This window comes from Euwallacea similis, chromosome 7 (assembly GCF_039881205.1).
Source record: "Euwallacea similis isolate ESF13 chromosome 7, ESF131.1, whole genome shotgun sequence".
NCBI classification, from domain to species: Eukaryota; Metazoa; Arthropoda; class Insecta; order Coleoptera; family Curculionidae; genus Euwallacea; species Euwallacea similis.
The window spans coordinates 230,224-256,352 of NC_089615.1; the positions used below are offsets into that span (position 1 = coordinate 230,224).

Sequence of the window (26,129 nt, forward strand, 5' to 3'; positions counted from 1 at the left end):
TCATCCTACTGTGAACACATATAATGATTTTGAAAGTTCTATTGTTTATATTATGGATAAGCTTACTTTGATCATTCCTAATTTACTAACAGAGGATACAGTCTGGTCTAGAGTGGAGCAGATATATTCATGGAAATTTTGTCTTACTTTCATAATCTGCTTGTCTGTCATTTTATTAATTATTTATTATTTCTTTAATCCCACTAGAATGTCCCTTGCGAATATTGCTGCGTTGTATCTCCAGTGGTTCTTTCAGATCATCATTGAATCATCAATTCATCGCCTTCATAAATTATGTCATTTTCGTTTAGTAATGTTTTCTCTTTTAAGCTTTTGTCTTATACATTCCACTGCTTTCAAAAATACCCTAGAAATGATCTACTTTAAGGAGAAATATTCTGTGAGTACAACCGAGAAAAACCTACATTTGTATGTGCCCTACCCCCCACCTTCCGGAAGTTCGAGTACGAAACCGCTCTATGACAATTATACCAATTTGATCAGGAAGGTGCAAGTCTGCACAAATATAATAAAATGCCTTGATCGCATTGCAGTTTTCAAAGATCATGAGATGGTATTTTTGGCAACTCCTGTTATTTATTCTATTCCCTAATATTACATCAATAAATGGACTACTGAGCCTCTTCTAGTAATAGACCAGATTTTTCAGATGATGCCAATTCACATGCTTTTTCGAAAGAACTATTCTGCGTTTCAAGATATAAACGTGGTACTGAGGCGTCTTTTTGAAAATGGAATTATACAACTAGAAATAACCAGTGTAAAATGGAAGTGGTATTTACAAGTCGGTAAATTAAAAATTAAACTGAAGAGTCGAGTGCTCACCGTTGAGCATTTAGAATTTGCTTTCGTATTATGGAGCGTTGGACTTAGCTTGGGAATTTCAGTATTTATGATAGAAATAGCAGTTAAGTGTATCAGTAAAAATAAATAAAATATTTTTTATTCGCTAAAGTTTTAAACTTGTTTTTAAAAATATTTGTAGATTGTCTACGTAAGAGATACGAGAGTATTATTTTCAATTCGCAAACACGCGCGATAAAGCCACTTTACGACACGGTCGCGCGAAATTAAAAGATTGTATATGTTTTTCCTAATTCCTCTCAATTATTGCATATAGAATAATATTTTCTTTCTCAATCGATTTTTAGAAAACCAATAATAAGTGTCTGAAATACATCCTGTGCATTTCTTTAATATTTAACTCGGTATATTAAAGTCTGTAAATAAATATTCAAATGGCCTGTATCTATACAATATTTGAAGTATTTCAATACCTCAAAAGTTCCTAACAGTCTACATCCATTGATGAAAATAGCCGTAAATGACATCTACAACTTTAAGATTACCACTAATGACCATATTTAATTAAATAAATTAACTTGGATTAAGCTAACAAGACACGTAACAGCTCCAACCCACAAAACAAATGGAAACGAGCTTTTACCACTTAATTTTTCAATAATCTTAATAATTTCGTGCTGTCTCCTGAACTCAGCAGCATTAATCACTTCTGTTTTGAACGGGATAGTAAGAAGTGTGGGCTTATCTGAAAGTTAGTGCAAAATAAATTTTCTTGGTTATTTTGTTATATGTATACATTATGCGTGCTTTTCTGTGCGTTTTTCTGTTTGCCCTCTATGGGGGTGAGTGCTCTGGAGACGCTTATGGTACTTCCAATTATTTTTGTCGAGATTTGACTCGACAACAGATGATAGATATTCCTCAGGTAATTTAGTGATAGTTAGTTTCCACACGCATGGGTAGCAAGACCATAAAACAGCTCGATACCGCTTTGACGAAGTGTCAATTATTTTCTATTATGTCATATAAATCAGCGAAAAAATAAACATTTTTTTCCTTGATTGACGAAAAATTGACCTAACCTATCCGCTCAATCACTTTTTCGCCAATTGGAGAAAATTATATAAAAAGATGTTACTTAAATTTTCATGATCAAGCGCATTGTAAAATATTACAATTAGTTGCCAAGGTGACCCCAGGCTTTATAAACTTGCTAATACATTTTAAAAAAACTCTTTTTAAGGTGTGTCGGTCAAATAAGGACAGGCCCTAATTTTGCTAATTCAAAATAATATCTGAAAAATAAATACGCATAGAAAAAAGTAAAATCGGTGCTACCACGGCATAAAGCATTCAATTATCGACCAAATGTGTCTTTTTCATAGTTCGCTAAATTTTCGAGATTATAATTATTTATACACTAAATATGTAAAATAATATACACAAAATGTTTTATGTTCGAAAACTCTTCTGTTAAAAGAAATTTATATTCGATAGTCAACATTAAATTATTGTCAGTAACCCAGTAAACACATATGTTACCACCTTTATTCTACTAGTACTATAATTAATCAGAAACCGGTGAGAAAATTTAATTTGAAAATTTGCATTTTTTTGAAGAATGTGATTTCGATAAACCACTATTTAGATATTAATAGTTTTTATTTAAAACACTTCATTTAAATTTATGTTTCAAGAATACAGCTACCCAATTTATTTTAACTATAAAATATTACATACATATATTATAATTTTTTACACAATTATCAACATAATGATGTTTTAAACATTTGGATAGAAGGTAATACCGTTTATATCATTAGTTGCAGAACGAAGGTCTGAGATTCCGATTGTTATTAGTGTTTCATTTATTAAAAAGGAGCCTTAAAACTTTAGACTCTCTCTACTATAAGAAAACATTTATACGAGGAGATGTTTAACATGATTAACTCTACCTAAAGGCATATTCATTTATTCATTTTGTACAGTCTAAAAATTTAGTGTATTCTATTTTGTTATTATATTTGTCGGATTTTTTGTGTAATAAAAATCCCTTTTTATTGTCGACGTTTGAAATCGCCTTTGATCATTTACCGTGAGAATTTTGTTACATACTTGTGCGAACGAGTTGGCTTCAAGGTATGCAAGTTATGTTGAGTGTAGGTTTATTTTTCGGTAATTCTTAAAATTGAAACTAACGGTTCGGTAACGAGATTTTAATGACAAAAAAAATACAAGGTGTCTGGTCGCAAAGAATACCGAATCAGTTCTGATACTTTTGGAAAGCCGATTCGTTATCGGGAAAAAATAATATAAAGCATACTATCGATACGCCGAATATCTTATTTAGCGTCTAGCAAGATGTGAACGTTGGCATAACATGCATTTGCCATTAATTATTTTCACTACAAATAAAAGTATAAATTATTTATATCTCACACCTTAATAAACAGTAAGTTGATTCACTAATGTTCTCTTTTATAAATTCTTATTTATTTTCTTTTTAGTTGGAGGGTATATGGTACCTAATAGAAAAAATAATTCACACTGAAGAGAGGCATTTGCACTTGAATTTAACGACATGTCCGATCATCCATATTGCGGAAGACCGTAACATTTATTCCACACGCAACCCTTTGTACGGGCTTGGTACCGCCTCATATGGATCTGCATATCCTCACAACATACAATACGGTCAATATGGACAACCAAATCAATATGGACAGTACAGAAATAACCAACAGCCCAGTAGAAATCCGACAGATCCAAAAGCCACTTTCAATAGCGAACAAGATTTCATCAAACAAACTGAGGAATACGATCAGTAAGTTATGTCACATTATTAGGAAGGATCGCACCTACTATAATATTTTTTAATTCAAGAAATGGTAATCAACTATTCAATTTCAAAGTTAAAATGCTTGAAAGTTTGGAGCCAGATAACAAGAATATGAAGTAGTTGTTTTTATTAGATCTACTTCTACACCCTACAGGGAGTAGGGAATACTAGTGCTAACAACTAGAGTATATTGGGATGCATCATAATCTTGAAATTTACGAATTATAAAGAGTGATTTAAAAGTGAGTACAAATATTTTAAGAAAGTATTTTGAAGTTAAAAGAAGACTGTTTCTTCCTATAAACCTGTCCTAAAATACACCCCTCAGGAGTTGGAGTCATCGAAATTTGGGTGAAAACAATCGATTATGTCAAATTGTGACCAGTTACCGATCAAATTTCATGAAAATGTACAAGTCTTTGTTTTTTTAAGCGCTCTGTTAATTTTTTGCGTCAAAAATTATGTAAATCTAATTTTAGAAGAGTTGAGGGGAGTGTCTGCATATTGCATAACCCACATTTCATGTTTCCACCGAGAATCTCTAAATTTAACAATTATAATCTAATAGGTCATGAAAAAATTTTAAATTTTGATGTCTCTCATTTTTTCGATACTACTAACCGTTTGCAAGAAAATCGTTATTAGACGAAAGGGTAGTGTTATGAAAATGACAAACTAAACAACTTGGAAGACTGTGACTGTTGTGACTTCCTCCTATTTATACTTTTTTTTTTACTTTTTTAGTGTTCGTAATTATTGTTGACACGTTGATTTAGTTGAAACTTTTCTCCCAGATTTTCGTTTCTTGACTTTTAACTGCAAAAAAATGCAAAATGTACATCCCCCTCCAATCCGTCTGAAATTAGGTTCACATAATTTTTGAAGTGAAAAATGAATAGAGTGTCCAAAAAAAAGAACTTGCAAAATTTTTATGAATTTTGATTGAGAACTGTAGTCATAATTTAACATAATCGATATTTTTCGCCCAATGTTCGATGACTCCAGCTTTTAAAAAATGCGTTTTAGGATACAAGTTTATAGAAAGAAATAGTCTTATTTTGACCTCAACAATACTCTCTTAAAATATATGCACTCAATACTTATACAATGCATAAACAAGTATTAAATTTAATGAAATTATTGATAAATAGCAAAAATGGCAAACTTTAAAAGCAATATTATGTATTATGCTTGCAAACTATACAGGGTGTTCTAAGTTAAGAGTCCATCATTGGTAACTTTTTTATTATTATAGATACAAGGTTAGTTAAATTAACAAACTTGTAGCATTTTCCCGCTGATTAAGAGGATGAAAACAAAAAAATAATTGAATGATTTTTGAATGAATTGAATAAAAAACAAAAAAACATTTTAGAAAAAATAAGGAAAATATATTTTTTAATGAAACACCCTGTATATTTTTTACTCTAATATTCGCTAATCACCAAGAGAACAAAAAAAGCCATATTCAATATTGGCTTAAAATTTAAAATAACCGAACCAGCACGTTTTTCTTTTAATTCGCGGTGCGTGGTTGTAAAACAAGATTCAATTTCACTTTTTTCATTTTATTTATGCAACAGAGATAATAAAAGAATCTACATTAAATATGCAAACACATCATCGTTTTGTTAAATAGATTTTCGTTCATACTTTATTATACGATTTGTGGCTGTTAGAATTGTTCTACCATCCATGGATTTTATAACGTCTATAATTCTATTTTAAAGCTCAACTAGGTTCGCATATTTTTTTTCATAGATTTCGTCCTTGACATAAGCTTAAAAGTAAAAGTTTAATAGAACTATGTCAGGAGATCTTGGGGGCCATTCTATCAGATAATTTATTGCAATCCATCTATTATATTTCAAGAAAATCTTTCTAATAATATTCTGACTTCGTAAAACTGATGGGGAGGAGGTCTATCTTGTTGGAAGCATATTTGGTTACGCGCCTCTAAATTTACACAATTTAAATATGCTTCTAGAAATTCTAACGACATATCAATGTATCTCCTCTCTATTAAAGTGCTTTTATATAAGATTGGCTCAATTATTTGACTACCTGTTAGACTCACCACACACATTGATGCACTTGATTTCTGGAATAAATAATAAATAAATTTTCCTTAGTCCAATAGTCCTTAGACCAATAGTACATGTTTTTAGGACGAAATATTCATCTATTTGAAAAATTAGCTACATCATTCCACAAAATGCAGTTTAAAAAATTTAAATTTTGCCTACACATATCTACGATCCATTGACAAAAGATTAGCCTCCTTTAGGAATCACCAGATACTAATGTTTGTACTAGTCAGTACTTAAACAATATAAATTAATTGTTTTTTATTCTTCAAATGGGACATAACTTTAAAGCACATTTATTTTTACTTCTTCATTTATAATAAATTGGTTTTGAGTTCTATTTTTCACTACTTCTAAATTATCTGTAAAATTTTAGGAAATACCTTCTCTCTGATTGATTGCATTTAGGATACATTTAGCTATATTGTTCCAATGCACGGAGACTATTTTTTCTCGATGCAGGATACGTCTCTAACATATAGCACTTTTCTAAATGAGTAAATGACATTTTATAATATGAATAGCTTAACTAATTCTTCAATTTTTTTATATAATAATAATAGCTTCAAATTTAATATGTTAATTTATTAGCTTACTTTTTTTAACATCATATTTAACTTACAATGACGAATGGAATTAAGGCTTTATTTTATTATTAACCATACACAGCTAACTAGTCTAAAATAAAAATCTGCTGATAATTCGGTTATTTTAAATTTTAAACTAATATTGTACATGGTCTATTTTGTTCTGATGATAATTTGCAAACGTTAGAGTAAAAAATATACAGAATATTCCATTAAAATAATACCTTTTCCTATTTTTTTTAATAACGAATTCAACTGTTTTTTCAACTGTTTTCGCTCTCTTAATCAGCGGGAAAAATGCTACTAGTTTGCTAATTTAACCGACTTTGTGTCTATAACAATAAAAAAATCACTGATGATACGCATTTACTTAGAACAAGCTATATATTGAGACTCCATAACAAATAAACTAAGTAATCTACGACTTGACTTTGACGTGTCCCATTGTTTTATGCATATATTTTGTCACTTGTAAACGCGCAGTTTAAAAAAAAATCTCTAAATACTGTCCGAGATATGAGAAATGGTCTATTCCTAGAAGTAAAGAGAAATGATACTTTCTTGTCATATTAAAGAAAAATAAATAAAAAAATAGCAGAAAACTTAAAATTGTTAGTCATCACTCGGGAATATTGTAAAATACCATAATGACCGAGGTACAATTGAAATTAAAAATAGGAGTACTGGTTGTTATTAAATTATTGAGAAAAAAGATCGACAAGTATTAGTAAAAATGTGCAAAGAGCAAAGACTTTGCGCGAAATCACTATTAGATAGAATGATGAATGTGATTTAAATTTATCTCGAGAGTGCTGTCGAAAATAAAAACATAAGTCCGGATTTAATTTTTACAAAGTATTTTTTTTCTACAAGGTGTGTTACTTTTTAATTACTTTTTATAATTTTCGCTAGGTCAAATAAAAGCTATTTTTGATAGCTACCAAAGAGCGAATTCTACTGTCTTGGACAAAGTCAAAATTTCATTGACTTATGAGGATTAGAAGAAGATTATCTTTAACAATGGGTCCAAATTTGACGTATTTATTAGAGATATGCATAAGAGAATCATACGGACAAAACAAGACGTCTTTCACAAAGATTATTTACAACGAACTGTGAAGTTCGGTAAAAGTCAAATGATTTGGGGATGCATATCTGCTAAGGGAGTAGGTCAAATGGAGTTTATAGACGGTACAATAAATGCTGAACAGGATAGATGGATATTACAAAAGAAATTACTTCCGAGCATTCGTCAGTTGTACAGTGGCCAAAAATTTCATTTTTCAACAAAACGGCGCTTCTTCTTATACTGCCTGTTCAATAAAGCAATAGTTTGGCGAAAATAATATTAATGTAATCTGTTGGCTTTCAAGCAGCCCTAAGTTAAATGTATTTGATTGAATGCGCTTGGCATGAAATGAAGAAATAACTAAGAAATAATCCTCAAAGGAGTCTTGAGAGCATTAAGGTTAGCCATTGAAGAGATTTGGAACACACTTACACCTGAATTTTAAGATAAATTAGGGATAAGTAAGCTTGCTAGCATCCAAACGGTTACCAAAGCCAAAGGCGATATTACCAGCTATGAATTGAAGCTAAAATGTATTGCGTCCCAATATACAGGGTGTCCCAACTAAAATTTACACGCTATGAAATCTCCGATTTCATTCAAATGTGGGAAAAAACTTAAATATGTTAATTTTAACTTAAAGGGGAACCAAATTTTGTCTTGGTTTCGAAGTATTTCGGCATTCCTCTAGTGCCTAGAGCCACCTCTTCAAAAACTTTAAATGGCAAGAGGGGCCGAGTCATATATCATTTTGAAGCTCCTTCCATTCTTTGTGTAACCATGTTTTTTTTCAGGTTTTAGCGAAACCAAAATAAAATTTGGTCTCCTTCATGTTAAAATTGTCATATTTTAGCAAATCGCAGATTTCAAGAGGTGCAAACTTTAATTGGGACAACCTGTATAGTTATCAAGCGTAATATGCAATATTTCTTACAGTTTATAATTTTTCGAGTTTAACAATAATTTCATTAAATTAGTTTTTGTTAGTTGTTTATGCATTGTATAAGCGTTTTGAAAATATTGTATAAGTGGTTTGAAGATATTAACCCTTAACTACTATCGTCCCTTTACACTAACATAACTACTATCGTGAGGTCACCAGTGACCCGCTATATTTTTTGTACAAAAACAAATTTTGTGATTTGATTTTACATTTTCGATTAATGTATGGTACTCAAAGGATATACATATATAATACTTTTATTTACAAAAAAATAAAATATTTCAATTCAAAATAAACATATATTCGGATTTATGTAAAAAAATAACATAACAGTTTGTTTCTACGCAAATATAACAAAAAAAAAATAATAAAGCGTTACCGCTTTGGAAATTGTTTTGTCAATGATATGAATGATGGCTTCATCTGCAACGAAGAAAAGGATATTCAAACCTCATGCAAAAAAAAAGAACATTCATGATTTTAACCCATATAAAACTGTAATACAATAATTTCAGAAATATAGAAGTTGCTGTATTATACAGTACTTACTTATTCTTTGCATGAAGTACAGATGACTTGTTGAAGAGAATGAGTTTTGCAGATTGCTTTATGACATTCTGAGCAAACTGTAGAATGTTTAGTATCTTTACTCCTAGGACACACGTAGCATCTACGTCTCACAACACGTCTTTCTTGTCTAGGCGGATCTTGTGAAGTTATTTCGGTTCCTAAAGCTTTCGAGATTATTAAACGAAGCTCTCTGGACAAACTGGGTATGGCAAATCGTAATTTTAATTGCTCATTGATGAGGCTCATCCCTAACTCTTTCATAAAGTCCGAGCGGTTTTTTTTAGTCCAGGATTGGCAGCGTGAAAAATAATATGACTATTTATTATAGCAATATCCATTATAGCGTACCAAATTACCAACGGCCATCGACGACATCTTCGGCTTGAGCTATAAAGGGCACATTTCTGATCAAGAGCGTCAACACCTCCTTTCGTCGCATTATAAAAAGCTATTATTTCCGGTTTTTTACTCTCCTGATCAGCAGAGTTGTCATGATGCATGGTTGACAACATAATCACACTTTTATTTTTCTTAGGGACATATGACACGATTGTGTTCTCTCGAGTAAAACCAAATAAACTCTTATCAACTTCGTAATTTTTATTTGGTTGAAACTGTGGAGGAATCTTTCTTTTATTTTTCCTTATAGTGCCCACATATGTAAGTCGAAGTTTCTTGAGTTCACCAACGAGTTCTAATGAGGTGAACCAGTTATCCCCTGTGACATTCCGGTTACTATTAGCAATTGGTTCCACTAAAGCAAGTACTGATCTGGTAGGTATGGACAGTTTCCGAGGATTTGGCTCGTTCATTTTACCTGTATACACGAAAGCATTTACTAAATCATGTGTCTTAGAATCACATAAACACATTATTTTGATGCCGTACTTCACTGATTTGGCTTTCATATACATTCTAAACGGGCATCTGCCCCGAAATCCAACTAACATCTCATCAATTGTGACATATTCGGAACAGGTGTAGTTTCCTATACTGTTCGCTATAAAAGCGTTAAACAAAGAGGATACTGCTGCAAGTCGATCATTACTGGCCTTCTTTTGCTCCCTTATTTCATGATTGTCAAATCTAATTGCTGTGAGAAGAAATAAGAAGCGTTCTTTTGATATTGTTGCCCGGAAAATCGGCCTACCTAAGCAACCTGTCGAAAATAATAAATCTACGTCTTCGTGATTAGATTTGAATACCCCAGAAAGGTACAAAACGCCCAAAAATGCCTTGAGTTCAACTTCGGTTACATGATCAACAAATGTGCAATTATCTCCATAATTCACACTTAGGTCGGTAATTTTTTCATTTGTATGTTCAACAATGGATTAACAATGGAGGAGATAAGAAAGACCAGGCTTCAAGTGGACTGGACGGTTTCGATTGTAGAGCAGGTCCACGGAGACCGGGAAATTGTGTAATAATATTCTGGGCGCGAACTCTTGATGGTGCTGGAGGATTTTTAGCCCACTTATACCTGTTGCGTCTGTAGTAATAAGCAGAAGTATCACCATTTGATGATGAATCAACTTCGTCGCTTGATAAATCACTTTGATCGCTCAGATGAATTTCTGAGGCCGTATCATGTTCGGAGTGTTCACTTACATTGTCTGAATCATTATTATTATAATCACTATTAGTATCAACATTCTCAGGTGTGTCACTTAGATCATCTACAAAGTCATAAATATTGTCCGAAGTTACTGTAGAACCGCCAATACTTAGAAAATTATCTGCCATTCTGATATAATAACTAAATTATTATAGACGTAAGTACTATCGACGGGATAAATATGACCCCAAACCTAAATTACATGCAATTAGTTCGACGGATTTTATGCTACTAAACGGAATCCTGAACTAAGTACTTAAGAGGGAAATACATAGAACGGCAGCGTCGTAAGCCGAATGGTGTATCGGGAATCCCCAGAAGAGCAAGTGATGGGGTCGAATTTGACCCCACGATAGTAGTTCAGGGTTAATTATTATTTGCTATAAATTTTAATAACTTTGAAAATTATAATGCATCCTAATATACAGGGTGAACCTTAATGTAAGTTTTTTTAACATGATATACAGTGTGACCCATAAAATCTGTATTATATGGGAAATATTTTTACTTATGAAATTGGATAAATTTTGATTTTGCCTTGTGGTTGTGCTTCACAAATGATGAGAAATGACATACAAATCGAAAAACAAATGACTGCCTATAACTGTCCAATTACACTTTTTTCAAAAATATTCAAAATCTACCATTATTTCCCAAAATTTTGAAAAATCATAAAAGAAAAAGTTTCTCAGTTTCTTATTTTCTACCCATATGCCAATTTTCAACTTTCTCGAGCTCTTTCATTTAAAAATTTTTTTTGTGTTCCTGCATTTCCGAAGTATTCAAATCGGTCAGCAACCTTGTAAGAATAATGAAGGTACATCAAATAATTGTCTGAATGAGTATTCTTTAGTGAAAGTTATAATAAATTGATCTTTTTAAAGAAAATGTAAAATTTATTAAAGACGCTATGTATGCCTTGATTCAAAGTTGATCTAGTTTAGGTAGATAATTTAGATAAAGAAAATGTTCAGGTTACCTTATTCCGGTATTTGTATAAAATTTATCGACACTGAATTAGATATAAACAAATATCAGAGTAAAATGGCTACATTATGTATTAGGAATATAAAAAAAAAATTTTAATGAAACTTCTCCGAGAAAGTTGAAAATTGGCATATGGGTAGAAAATAAAAATCTAAAAAACTTTTTCTTTTGTGATTTTTCAAAATTTTGAGAAATAATGGTAGATTTTGAATGTTAAAAAAAATGCAATTTGACAATTATAGACAGTTATTTGTTTTTCGATTTGTATGGCATTTCTCATCATTTCTGAAGCACAACCCGAGAACAAAGTCAAAATTTATCCAAATTTATAAGTAAAAGAATTTTCCATATAATGTGAACTTTATGAGTCATAATGTATATCCGACCAAAATAAGTTGTTTGGTAAAAAATTGTTTATATAAAAAATTTTAAATAATGAAGGTATTCGAGAAATTAATTAGAAATAAATATAACAAAATTTATCATAAAAAATTTTCAAAAATATCCCTATTTATCTAAGCTGCGCAGTGTTGTTCGCCGAATTCAAGATTCAGTACAAGCTTTTAAAATAAAGTTTTTGCATCCTCGAATTGTCTTAGTCACATTTTGGATTCAATTACGTAAATCTTCCGAAGTATTTATTTCTTTTACCCAAAATCAAATTTTTCATGTACCCCTCACAGAAAAAAATCACACAGAGTAAGGTCCGGCGATAGTGAAGGCCATAAAATTGGTCTATTTTGACCCATCCACTTATTAGGAAACCAACGGTTTAAGTGGTCTCGAATAGGATGACTAAAATGGGATGAAGCATCATCGTATAAAAACCACATTACATGACATATATTTAAATTCAAATCTTCTAACAATACCGGTAAATTCTGTTGCAAAAAATTAAGATAGTTTGCACTTTTTATCCTATCTGGTAAAAAGAAAGGACTGATAAGCATACCATTAATTATTTCAGTCTAAACATTAAAAGAAAATCTTGGCTGAAATTTAGTTCTGCGAATAGCATACGAATTTTTTATTGACCAAACATGAGTATTTCGAAAATTATTAATAGTTTCTTGTAAAAGTTGCTTCATCGATAATCAAAACATGTCTTGTAAAATGCTCATCATGTTCATGTTGTTGTAAAAGCCATAGACAAAATTGCAACCGCTGGGGATGATCATGGGGTATTAAGGCTTGAAGATTTTGGAATTGATAAGGATACAGCTGCTTGCAACGTGCGTCAAACTTTCATTTGACTAAGACCGACCTGCCTTGCAATTTCTCGTGTACCAGTTGTGGAATCATCGTCAAACAAATTAATAATTTCCTCTGCAACTTCAAACATTTGAGATGATCTACCTCTACCAGTATATTTTTCCCGATTTTCTCTTAATTCTGTGGTATCCCGAGCTCTTTGAATTAAACGCACAAATGCAACTAGTTTGCATTTGTGCGTTGCATGCAACTAGGGTGAACGGAAAACAATCGGAATAAACATGTGAAGCTGTAGCAGCATTCTGATGACATTCCGCGTAAATTAATATTATATCAACCAACTTATTATTCTCATACACATGTGGAATTACAAAAAAACACACAAATTGAAACAATCACAAAAGGAAAATTCACGTTTATACCACTATGCTGCGGGTCATATACATTTACTTTTTGATTTAGTTATTTATGTACAAAACTTAATACCTGTAGTTCCGTTATCTTAAAATATTTGTATTAATAATTTTTTGCCAAAGTATTTTGGTCAAATATATGTGGTATCTGTTAGTCAGATCACTTTAACTCTTCTGTATATATGTAAAAAAGTTCCCTTTTTTCAACAAGGTAGAGGCAAGATCGAGAAATCGCTAAGTTGTACATAGTGATAGCTTTAATATTGTTAGTTAAAGGTTTAGTGGAATTTTAGTTAAGTTGACTCTATTAGATGTAAGGTGAAAAGAGATGTGAAGGGGTTGCTGTACCCCTATAAAACGCCCATGTATGTCGCAACTTGGTTAGAAGTATTCTTATCAATTAAGAGGGTTTTGCGATCGTTATCTTCGTGTAATATTGATATTTGATGATGATGTCTAACCATCCTTTGACGGCGCTGGTAACAAATGCAGCCGCGCTTTGTCGGCATTCATGAGGAAGTACCGACTAAGTGCTATCAGTATCGCTGTAATATCGCAGGTGGTATCATAAATCGATAATTGTTCTCCAGCCAGGTTACGACTCTATTTTATTCCTCTTAGATTTAGTATTTAAGAGCTCCCCGAACCTAAAAGGTCCTCTTTCTTTCGAGTGGCTCGTCTGTACCTATTATCCGTGGAGCAGAAATCAAAATAGTGTATCCGTCATTATATCAAAACCCTAAACAACAATATAAAAACCTACATATACGGTGTGTTCCGGAATAATGGTCAAATCTTTTAACATGGTATTCTATCAGCCATTTTAGGCGGGGACCTTCGTATGAAATTTTTCAATTTGAGTCCTTCCTGTCGAAATGTTCGAGTTTCAAAATGGGGGAAAATAATCGTTTTTTTCTTTTTTCTAAAAAATGGTAACATTTAGAAATTAGAATTTTGGTACACATTATCAGTTAGTTCAATTTTATTTTTTGGTAGTGTTTTTCTGTGATTCACGTTTTTGGAGAGCTGGAATCAGTAACTCCTAATTTTATTTCTTTCAGAACTTTTTTCTGCAATAGCTGATTTTGATAAAACTTTTTTTTTAATACTACACATAATTTTAAAACTTTTTTAACTCTTATCATTTTTACATATAATTAACAGTTGGCATAAAAAAAAAGAAAAATAATTTTTCTTACCCTATTAGGCATCTTCTCTACAGTTATGCCAAGCATATGCCGGCGACCATTTTGAACATTTGATGTAAATTTTATTATTATCTGGGGAATTAGATACAGTTATTTAAATTTGTTCATATTTTTTTGCTCTTAATTCCTAGTTAGTTAAATATAGGTTTCATCTCTTAGACCTAAACTTAAGAAAAATAAGAGAGGCGCAATTTGGACGATTTTGTTGACAACACCAACACTTTCTACATAACAATCGCCTGCTGCATTTATCAGTAACCGGTGACGAAAAGATGCCTATTAGAGTAAGAAAAATGATTTTTATTTTTTTTACGCCAATTGTTAATTATATGCAAAAATGATAAGAGTAAAAAAAATTTTAAAATTATGTGTAGTATTTAAAAAAAAAGTTTTATCGAAATCAGCTATTACAGAAAAAAGTTCTGAAAGAACAAAAATTAGGAGTTCCTAATTCCAGTCCTCTAGAAACGTGAATCTCAGAAAAACACTACTAAAAAATAAAGTTGAACTAGCTGATAATGTGTACCAAAATTGAAATTTCTAAGTGTTACTATTTTTAAGAAAAAAGGGAAAAACGATTATTTTCTGCCATTTTGAAACTCAAATATCTCGACAGGAAGGACCCAAATTGAAAAATTTCATAGAAAGATCCCCCCCTAAAATGGCTGGTAGAATACCATGTTAAAAGATTTGACCATCATTCCGGAACACCCTGTATATCATGTAAGAAAAATGTCACTCTCAGATTCACCCTGTTTAGTTGTTAGGTAGCGTACTATGATAAACCTTTTATAATACAATAAGGTATATCACCTTAATTTATAATACCAAAACCATACTTATCTATTATATTTAACCACAGTAACAGTTAAAAAACTAACAATTAAGATTATTTCCCTACACTATGCATTAAACACTTTCACTACGATATTTTTTTTATAAGTATCTTTTATGAATTTTAGTCGCACCACTTACGATTATAACAGACGTAAAGCTTTGCACTCTGAATTCAGTCGATTTGGGGTGAAACGTTTGAAAATCCACCTGAGCGACGGAAGTAATACTCTCGATCACCATTTAAAATATAACAGCACTGATACCGGATTTTGGATTATGTCTGGACCAGAAGAAGGTAAGGAATCCTGATTTGTATGGAAATTCTTTAAAAAAATTTGGCCTGTTTAGGTTAATTACTGCAGGTTAGTTCAGATCTTAAAATTTTAAAATATTACGCAACCTTCACATTTTCTACCAATTTTACAATGAATTCATAAAAATGAAATTAGTTGTAGCTAAGCCAATAGTTTAAAGCACACAAATCTTCTTGCAGGAACCCAGGAAAACACAAGACACTTTGCCGGTGTCATACAGGTCTTAAAGGCTGTGGGTAGTCATTTAGTCCTAACTACCTGCCAATCATCCAGAGAAGCCAAAGAACTATACACCATGATACTATCGAGAGAAAACTACTTAGAAAGTTGGGACATCAATAGTGTTCATGCGCAGCTCATGCGACTAGGATTAAGAACGAACTTTATTGAGAAAACTTGCAATAGTTCTAGTTTTAGCGCAGCTAACTTTCATTTGCTTGGTTTAATTTTCATGTTTCTGTACTCTGCCTCTTGAGGATAGTTTTACATGAGCAAATAGGTACGGGCTTTTTTTGCTGAAGTCGAAATTTTTGAAGTAAATAGTTATCAAGTTGATTTTATATAGTTGCAATTATATATAATATATATAATTTTACTATAACTCCTTATGATCAAGTCCGGTTTGATCCAGTACAACAAGATGTACGTATTACCATCAATTTATTTAGATTGATAATTACCTAATTTATATGTAATGCGTTTTTAACGCTTCTTCTAGAATTAAAACTATTAATATTGTTAAGTGCTAATAAACTATTCATTTTGTGCTACTGAATCGATTGGCTCAAAAAACTTGCATAAACTTCTAAAAATTCCTGTTTTCTTTTCTTATGACGAAAGGATTATAAAGTTTGCAGCCTTTAATTACACGTGAAATCTTAAATTGCCTCTTAAAAAATAGTTATATATTTCCATGTTGTAACTGGAAACTAAATACAGTGGTATACCTGAATACTTCATTGCCATTATAATAACATTTTCAATTTACTTTCTAGAGATAGATAGGTTTTTCCATTCCATAGGATTTATCCATAATATTTAACGCGTTATATGCTTATGGTAAAAAAGTTGTAAATACACAGTAATTTGCATGTAAAACGCAATACCACTCATTAGAATTAAGACGAGAAATTTATTTTATTTAAAAAATAGAAAATTGGAATGGTTTTCATATACAGGGTATCTCTTTTAAGTGCGGTCATTATTGTTATCTCTCAAAACGGTAAGAGATGCAAAATCATTTAACACGGGAAAAAGTTGCTACTTTTTGAGGCTGTTAATGTTCTAAAAAGAGTGTTGCTAAATTGTTTTTTGTTTGGGAGATTTTACGACCAATGTAAAATTGGTCATAATTTGCAATTAAAAGTATTTCAAAAACAATCAATTTTATTAAAGGTTCTACCTGAATTACTTTTTTCCAAATTTACACTTAAGATGAAATTTGACTTTCAAAGTATTCACATTGGCTCATTATTTTAAAACGGACCTGAAGTTTTTCCCACATCTCAAAAGCCCTTTTTATTCCTAAAACATTGATGTATTATTCGTATACATTTGTGAACATTGCAACCCGGAATATCCAACATCAATATTTTTGCGCAAAGGCGGTATTGACATTCACCTACTTTGTTAATTTGATACGTTTTCTAACTTCAGGAACAACATTATACTAGTGTTTGTATATTAGAAAGTGCAAATTAGCAAGCGTATAATTAATAATAAAAATCAAAAAGTAACAATATTTTTATTTATTTTTTTCAGATTTGCTATGATTGTAGTTTTTCAAGCTTCGATCGAAATGTTACTTCTAGAAACTTCTTAGAGCATCCTGTATATTACGTCTATATTATAATTAAATTTAAGAATAAGACATTACTTGATATTCCTACTATCAATTTCCAGATGGAAGGAATTTGGTATTTGATTCAGAAAATCAATCACACTGACCAAGTACGATATACGATAAGAAATAAAGACTGCCCCATAATACACATATCGAAGTATGAAAAGGAAATTGGATATGAGGAACCTATGGAAAATGCTTACAATTTGCAGAACGAGATCAGATACTTTAAGGCTCAAGAGCAAGTTCAAGACTTTGGTAAAGAATTCTCAGATGACCGAAACAGGTAAGATTGGCTCTAATTTCTGTAATAGAATGGCATATAGGAATTTTCAAAATGATGTCACATTGATTTACATATCCTTAACTAACCACAAGCCTAAACAATTTTACAACAAAACGTTGAGCTACTTCAAAGAATTTTCATACGAGATATTATTAAAATATGGCCATTACAAAAAGAATAATACCAAAAAACTTTTAAAAAGGTTCATTTTGATTTTCTGTATTTCGAAAACTTTTTTTTTAACTAAGACATCTTCGGTTGAAGTATCGACTTTCAACCTCAGGAGTAATAAGGTATCTACTGCAATACAGGCTATTTCAATAAAAAGAAGCCATCCTGGATATTTCTTATCGTGTCGTGTTTGGAAAAATTTTCCGAAACATGTAGATTGATTTTTCACGAGAGAAATATTTTGACATACACTTGACGCCTGAACGAGCAACCGCCCAAAAAGAGGGACGTTACAACCCCTCAAATTAGAGTAGGGAAGAAGAGTCATGTGACACCTAGTTTTAAGGGCTTGCAGCCCATTTTACAACAAGCTATGATAAAAGTAATTTTGACGAGTCGTTTTTACAAACATTAAAATTTTATTTATCATCGTTAAATTCATCTTTAAAATACACAATTCAAAGATTTATTTAAAATAAATTCTCGATTTGATTTCCATTTGCTTCCATACAAAAGTATAAATGCGATTCAAATATTCCGCATATATTTTGTAAAACTTCTAGCAATAATTGGCGGTATTCCCAAATTATTCGTTGTCGTAAGTTATCCAAAGAAGTAGGTTTGGTTTAGTACACTATAGAGTCTCAATTATCCGTGTTCCGGTTATCCGTTTTACTCGGTTAACTATGTTGATGACCTACATATTTCACTCAATTGTGCATTTTTTCTTCTAACCCACTCGATTAACCGGGTTTTATAAGGAAATGTGTATGCGCTTTTACAAATGCTTATAGACATATGTAGTTGCCTTCAACGACAATTCATATGTGTACAAAAAACAATTTCTTTGAGTCATTTACCGGTACCTAAAAACTGAAATCCTTTTGATCTATTTCAGACCTTAAAAAATTTAAACCTCGCGACACGGGGACGTGTACTGGTCGAGAATCAGCTTACCTTTGTCGACTTTCGCGGGTATTTTTACTGTTTAAAAAAATTGTAATCAATGTATGAATTTCCGCTCGAGGCAACTCGACTTCCCCTTTTTTCTTTATGTTTAAATTTTGTTACTTATCTTCGTTATAAATGGCTGGAAAACGCAAGGAAGTAGTTTTAAATTTAAAAGGTAAACTAGAAATAATAAAAAAATACGAAAAAGCCGAAAATATTTCTGCATTAACATACATTCATACAATATCGGTGTTCAAACTGTTCGAGATATAATAAAACAGAAAGGCAAGCTTTTAAAATTTTCGTCTCAATGCGAATCACAAAGAAGTTTAAAAACACCAGACAACAAAAACCTCAACTTTTGATTATTTAGACAAAGCCATTTATCAGTGATTTAGGCAAACACGTGTAGAAGGTCACCTTGTGTCTGGACCGTTACTTATTGAAAAAGTGAAATGATTCCATAATAAAATTCAAATTGAAAAACCACTTCAAGCATCACAAGGTTAGCTTCAATGAGTCAAAACACGTTATGGAATACGGCAATTAGAAGTTCAAGATGAAAAACTAAAGTCAGATAAAATGCAACTAATTTATATCTTGCCGAATTTAAATGTTTGATTGATCAAGATAAATTATCTTCTGGACAAGTCCATAACGCGGATGAAACTGGGTTGTTTTGGAAGTCGTTATCGTTTAAAACGCTTGCTATAGATACAGAACGTTTTGTTCCTAATCACAAGTCTAGTAAGGAAAGATTGACGTTGATGTCGTGTTCGAATGCTAGTGGGACACATAAATTGAAAGTGTCGTGTGTGTATTGGAAAATCCAAAAATCCACGATTATTTAGATGAACAGAAGCAAGAACATTACCGGAGACTTACCAAAATCAAGTCAAAGTATGGATGAACGAAGAAATTTTTAAAAATTAGTTTTTTGAAGAATTTATTTCTGCAGTCAAGTTTCATTTCAAATCAAAAAACTTATCAGAAAAAAACTGTGTCATTGATGGATAATGTTCCATCGCTGCCAAATAAAAACATTTGGAAAACAAAAGATAGTCAAATTTTCGTTGAGTTTTTACCACCGAATGTTACATCGTTGTTACAGCCGATGGATCAAGGAGTTATAGGAGATTTGAAACGAGAACTTAGTAAAAACATGTTAAGGGTACTTTTAGAAGAAGACTGCAATTTGAAAGAATTTTGAAACAAATGGAACATTAAACATGTTGTTTTTGCATCGGTTGAAAGTTGGAACGATGTAAAAAACATAAATTTACAAAGATCTTGGTACAATTTGTGCAGCAGATACAAGAAAATAGCGCGAACACTGCCGAAACTATTCAAGAAGATACAAACAAAAGTTTATTCAATGCAGTGAAAAATGTTATTGAATTTGATAACGTCACCTTAGAAGATAAATATGACTGAATGTTTAGATTCTGATTTGAACGAATCAGGATATTTGCTTCGAAGTGATGATGAAATTGCGTCTATATCATCAAACACAGCTAGAAATGATGAAGATCCTAGGGAAGAATCAGATGTTGTTGAAGTGTCGCAATCTGAGAAGGCAAAGTTACTTCAAGAAGATGTATTAAGACACGCAAATGCCTTGTTAAATTTTTTAGACAATGAAAATGATTCTAATTACATAGATATTTTAAGTTAACGTAAGATTTGAATTTCATTTGCACCAAAATTCGCAGTAAAAATATCAAACTCAAATGACTGACTTTTTTAGCCATAAGTTGTGTACATACAGTAGTGGAAAAATGTAGAGCAACTTTTGAAAAATTAATATAATTAGAGTTGTAATAGTTATAAATATTTAGGTATAGGTTCAATATGAAGCCAGTGTATGTCCAAATATTTCTACAAAAAAAATCTTTATTTTTATTTTTTTGTGGAATTTTATATTAACAATAGTATTTTTTGGTGGAAAAGAGTAGAGCAACTTATCAACTTATAGTAAATATTTGCCTTAAAATTTATCAAAACAACAATTTACATTAAAAAATGTTAATATTTTAGAAAATATCCATTATTTTTAATTACAGCATCGCATCTTTTTGCCATAGACCTTACTAATTTGGTCAGGATGACTGGATCCATGCTTGTCCATGCGTCTTTTAAAGCAGTGAACAGTTCGTCTTGATTCCTATAGGTCCTATCTCTAATTTTCTGATCTAAGATTTTCCAGAGGTTCTCAATAGGATTTAGATCAGGGGATTGCGAAGGCCATTCCAAAAGGCGTATTCCTTCTCTCCTGAACCATTCTTTCACATATTTGGACGTATGTTTTGGATCGTTATCCTGTTGGAAAATGTGTCTTAAGGGCATAACATCGTCCGCATATGGCACTATTTGATTCTCTAAGATTTCCTTATATTCAAATCTATTCATATAACCATCTATTTTATAAAGGGGGCCAACACCATAGCCGTAAAAACAACCCCATACCATTACCGACCCCCCTCCGTGCTTCACTGTGGGACAGGTGTATTTTGGATTGAGTCTTTCATTTTTAGGACGCCTCACGTAGGTGATACCATCACTATTAAATAAGCAAAACTTTGATTCGTCACTCCAGATTACTTTTTTCCAGTCCTGTTCTGTCCAATGACAATGTTGTCGTGCAAAATTAAGTCGTGCACGTCTATTTCTTTTGAATTAAAGAGGTTTTTTGGCTGGTCTTCTTCCAAATAAATTACCTTCAAGTAACCTGTTTCTTACTGTTCTAGATGTTACTTCAACACCGAGCTCATCAGAAATACGGCCCTTAATTTTGTTCGATCCTAGAAATGGTTAATTCTTCGCAATTTTTAAAAGTTGTTTATCTTGATAACGATTGGTTTTTCTGGGTTTGCCACACTTCTTTTTTACATCAATATTCCTGGACACTCGATATTGTCGGATAATTCGACAAACAATGGATTTGTTTCAATTAAATGTTTTTGCAATACTTGCTTGCTTTTGGCCACTTTTATAAAAATTAACAACACGTTCTTTTATTTCCACTGATAAATGTTTGCCTCGAGGCATTTTGACCAACGATATACCACGGATGAAATAAATTTTAAGGCAAATATTTGCTATAAGTTGATAAGTTGCTCTACTTTTATTCACCAAAAAATACTATTGTTAATATAAAATTCCATAAAAAAATAAAAATAAATATTTTTTTTTGTAGAAGTATTAGGTCGTGTAGTATGAAATGAGTAGAATTGAATTGAAACTTTAGTCATTTTTTTTTTCATATGAAATGTTTTTATTGTCAATCGAAATATGAACCACCATTATCAATACACTTCTGCCATTTAACGGGAAGTTCATTGATTCCCTTGCTGTAAAAGCCTGCAGGCCGGGAGTCGATAAACTCTTGGAAGGCAGCTTTGACAGCCTCGTCGGAGTTGAATGTTTTCCCTACCAAGAAGTTATCCAAATTTTGAAAGAAGTGGTAATCAGTAGGTGCTAAGTCGGGTGAATACGGTGGATGACGAAGAGTTTCCAATTCCAACTCCTGTAGCTTGGCCAAGGTGACTTGTGCGGTGTGTGGCCGAGCGTTGTCGTGCAACAATAGCGGTGCGCTTCGATTGACTAATCTTGGCTGCTTAACCGTCAGTTGCCTCATCATTTCGGTCAGTGTCTGCAGTAGACATCAGCCGTAATCGATTCACCAGACGTCGTTCTTTCTGTATGTCGCTCAACTCATGCGGTACCCACTTGTCCAGCTTTTTCACCTTACCAATTTCAGCCAAATGAGTCAATATTGTTTTTTTGGTTACACTGAATATTAATGATAATTCGCTTGCACTTTGACGTGGATTCGCTTCCACCACGGCTTTCAGATAATCGTTATCCACTTGAGTTTCAGGTCGTCCACGTGGTTCATTTGTTAGGTCAAAATTGCCAGAACGAAATTTCATGAACCAACGAGATACTGTTTGCTGTGAAGTGACTTCAGTACCAAACACATCATTAATATTGCGAGCCGTCTGAGCTGTTGTGGTTCCACGGTGGAACTCATATTTCATTAACACACGAATTTCACATTCTTCATTTTGCATGGCTGCACAAAAATGTTTATAAAAATAAAAGTTTTCAATAATTTTTAACACTTTAAACTTTGATCGAAAGAGGAAGAATGTGCCTTTTCCACATAAAAAAGTCAAGTCCAAATATAGATTTAGAGTGAAGTTATTCGCAGTTGAATGTGGCATTTCGAGAATCTACTCATTTCATACTACACGACCTAATACAACAAAGGTCTTGGAAACTCTAAGGCATCGTAGAATTTCTTCAACCGTTTTGTGACTTAGAAGTTCTGTTGTAGCGACATTGTTTGTTGAGTCGTTGACAGGTTTATTTTTTAGTTTAATTGAAAGAATTTCATATGCATTATGCGCATCACCTATGGTCTTCCAAATGTGAAGTTGAAGTGTTGTCTAAAGATTTTATTATAAAACTCGTATTTAATTTTTTAAGTGGGGTACATTCGCAGAAATAGAGAAAGCGTTATTTTAACGCTCACCTCGGCATTCAAGTAGTTCTCTTCGCGGGTACCGTAACGTCTGTTTAGTTGGAAATGAAAAAATATGTTGAGTAACCGCAACAATTTCTGAAGGATTCAAGCCATTATCATTTCTTTGTTTTTCTCTCTTGTCTTTCGGAATATGTCCTTCTTGCAATAAACGTCAGATTAGCTTAACACGTTGGTATTAAATACCATTAGATCAACGAAAGCATTCCTGCAAATATTTCTCTTGAAGTTGCCAACTTGAACTTTATACAAAAACAGATTGAGTCTGTTCTGCGGTTCTCCTTTACGTGGTCATCATTTAATTTATTGGCATTCTGTTAAACCGCATAGGAACACATTCTGTTCATTTTTGGCCGGAATTTCATACAACTGTTTGAAGATACTTTCTTTTTCGACAGCATGTAGTTTTACATGCATTTTCGCGGCATTGGTAGGTTTTTTGTTTTTTGTAGAGATTACCACATTTTTATAGTTTATGTAGTTTTCACCCTTTAAACAAGTCTTTTTGATTTTATTTATCTGATATGATACATCATTCCTCATTTGTTTCAGAGAGGTAGTTTTTTCAAGATCAGCCATTGTTTTAAAAAATTACATTGCATTAAAACACGGAACGTATTTTAAACACTAATTTAACTAGTTACTCACATAAACAGGTAAATCAAAGGCTGAAATGTCTAATTTATGCAGTGTGTAACATTTAACCTGGAATGTCGAAATACTTCAAATACAGTAGAACCTCGATTATCCGGGGTAATGACTGCAAGGCCGTTTCCGGATAATCAAAAAACACAAAATTTTTTAATTTCAAGAAACTCTTGATTTATTTAGTTCTTTATATGTACGGTATACCGGTATGAAATGAGCGTAAGGATATAAATGTCTAGATATAGAGCATTTGTTGTAAACAAACCTTTTTTTTTTGTTTGCTTGGTTGGTATACAAACTGACAAACATATTTAGTACAAATCAAGTCCTTGAACAAATAATACTATATTATTTGTGGAATGTGGAATTTTGTACCACAAAATGATAATTTGCGGAAAGCATGAATTTTTTGCTTTCATTTGAAGAAAAGTGCTGCAAAGTCGCATCGAATGCTTGTCGAGGCATATGGTGATTATGCTTTATCCGAAGGAACATGCAAAAGATGGTTTCAACGATTCAGAAATAACAATTTTGATATGCAAAATGTAGAACGTGGCAGACCACCAAAAAAGTTTGAAGACGCCGAACTGCAATCAATATTGGATGAAGATGACACTTTAAGTCAAAAGCAAATGGCAGAAATGTTAAATGTTGCACAACAAACAATTTATGATCGTTTAAAAGCTATGGGAAAGATCCAAAAATGTGGAAAATGGGTGCCGCATGAATTGAATGAAAGACAGATGGAGAACCGAAAAAACACTAGTGAAATTTTGCTTCAAAGACACGAAAGAAAATCAGTTTTGCATCGAATTGTTACTGGAGATGAAAAATGGATTTATTTTCAAAATCCTAAACGGAAAAAATCATGAGTTGATCCGGGACAACCATCAACATCGACTGCAAAACCTGATCGATTCGGCAAGAAGGCAATTCTGTGTGTTTGGTGAGATCAGAAAGGTGTGGTGCACCACGAGCTTTTAAAACCTGGTGAAACCATTAATACTGTTCGCTACTGACAACAATTGATTAATTTAAACAATGCGTTGATCGAAAAACGCTCAGAATGGGCCAGAAGACACGGGAAGGTAATTTTGCTCCATGACAACGCACCTCCACACAAAGCAACACCGGTTCAGGATCATCAAAACACTTGGCTGGGAGTCGCTACCCCATCCGGCGTATTTATCAGACTTGGCTCCTTCGGACTACCATTTGTTTTCATCGATGGGACACGCATTGGCTGAGCAGCACTTCGATTCCTACGAAGAAGTAGAAAATTGGGTGTCTAATTGGTTTGATGCCAAAGAGGCACATTTCTATTGGCGTGGTATCCATAAATTGCCAGAAAAGTGGTCAAAATGTGGAGAAAACAATGGTCAATATTTTGAATAAATTTTATTTTTCTTTCCTTGTTAAAATTGGTATTTTATTTTCACAAAATAGCGCTAATTTCATACCGGTAGACCTGGTATATACAGGGTGTTTGATAACTCGATACATTCCTTTAAGGGAGGGATAGAGCCTGAAGTAAGGACTAAATTTAATCCAATTTACCTCAGTACAAAAGTCGATAATAACAAAGATACAGGGTGTAGATGGAGTCCAGATCTAACCCTGCTGGACTTTCACGTATGGGGTAGGATGAAAGAGATAATTTATACTCAAGAAATACAGACAAGAGAGCAATTATACGGCGTATTGAAGAAGCTGCTGTAACTCTTAAACAAACATTTTCAGCCAGAGTAAGTCATGCAGAAATTAGAAAACGGATACGTGCGTGTAGAAAAAGAGGGCAATACTTTCACCAAGATCTTAAATAATTAGAATAAAGTAAGTATTATTTTCATAGAAAACAGACAACAGTCCTTTTAAAGACTATAATATTAATGGGCATAAAGAAATTCAACAAATGCTGAAATTATTTTTATATCATTTGCTTTAGGTTCGTTTTTCTCGGAAACCGTTGCTTTTAGCGATTTCAATAAAGTACACCGTTTTTTCTCATCCCAAAAAAACCACAGATACACAATTTTACAAAATTAGCTTTAAAAAATCGCAACATGTTAAAGAAAATATGATTTATTTTTTCAACTTTGACACTCTGTATCTTTGTTATTATCGACATTAGTATTAAAGTAATTTGGGTTAAATTTAGTCTTCACCTCATGCTCT

At 32.3% G+C, this 26,129-nt stretch overlaps 1 protein-coding gene across 1 annotated transcript; it reads left to right on the forward strand.

The window, feature by feature from the left end:
- The first annotated feature begins 1,492 nt into the window (after positions 1 to 1,492).
- LOC136409893 (uncharacterized) lies at positions 1,493 to 16,415 on the forward strand. Its single transcript, XM_066391741.1, has 4 exons — positions 1,493 to 1,750; positions 3,333 to 3,649; positions 15,321 to 15,490; positions 15,689 to 16,415. Exons 1-4 carry the CDS (start codon positions 1,625 to 1,627, stop codon positions 15,982 to 15,984), a joined length of 909 nt encoding a protein of 302 aa, XP_066247838.1. The 5' UTR covers positions 1,493 to 1,624; the 3' UTR covers positions 15,985 to 16,415.
- The last annotated feature ends 9,714 nt before the right edge of the window (positions 16,416 to 26,129 follow it).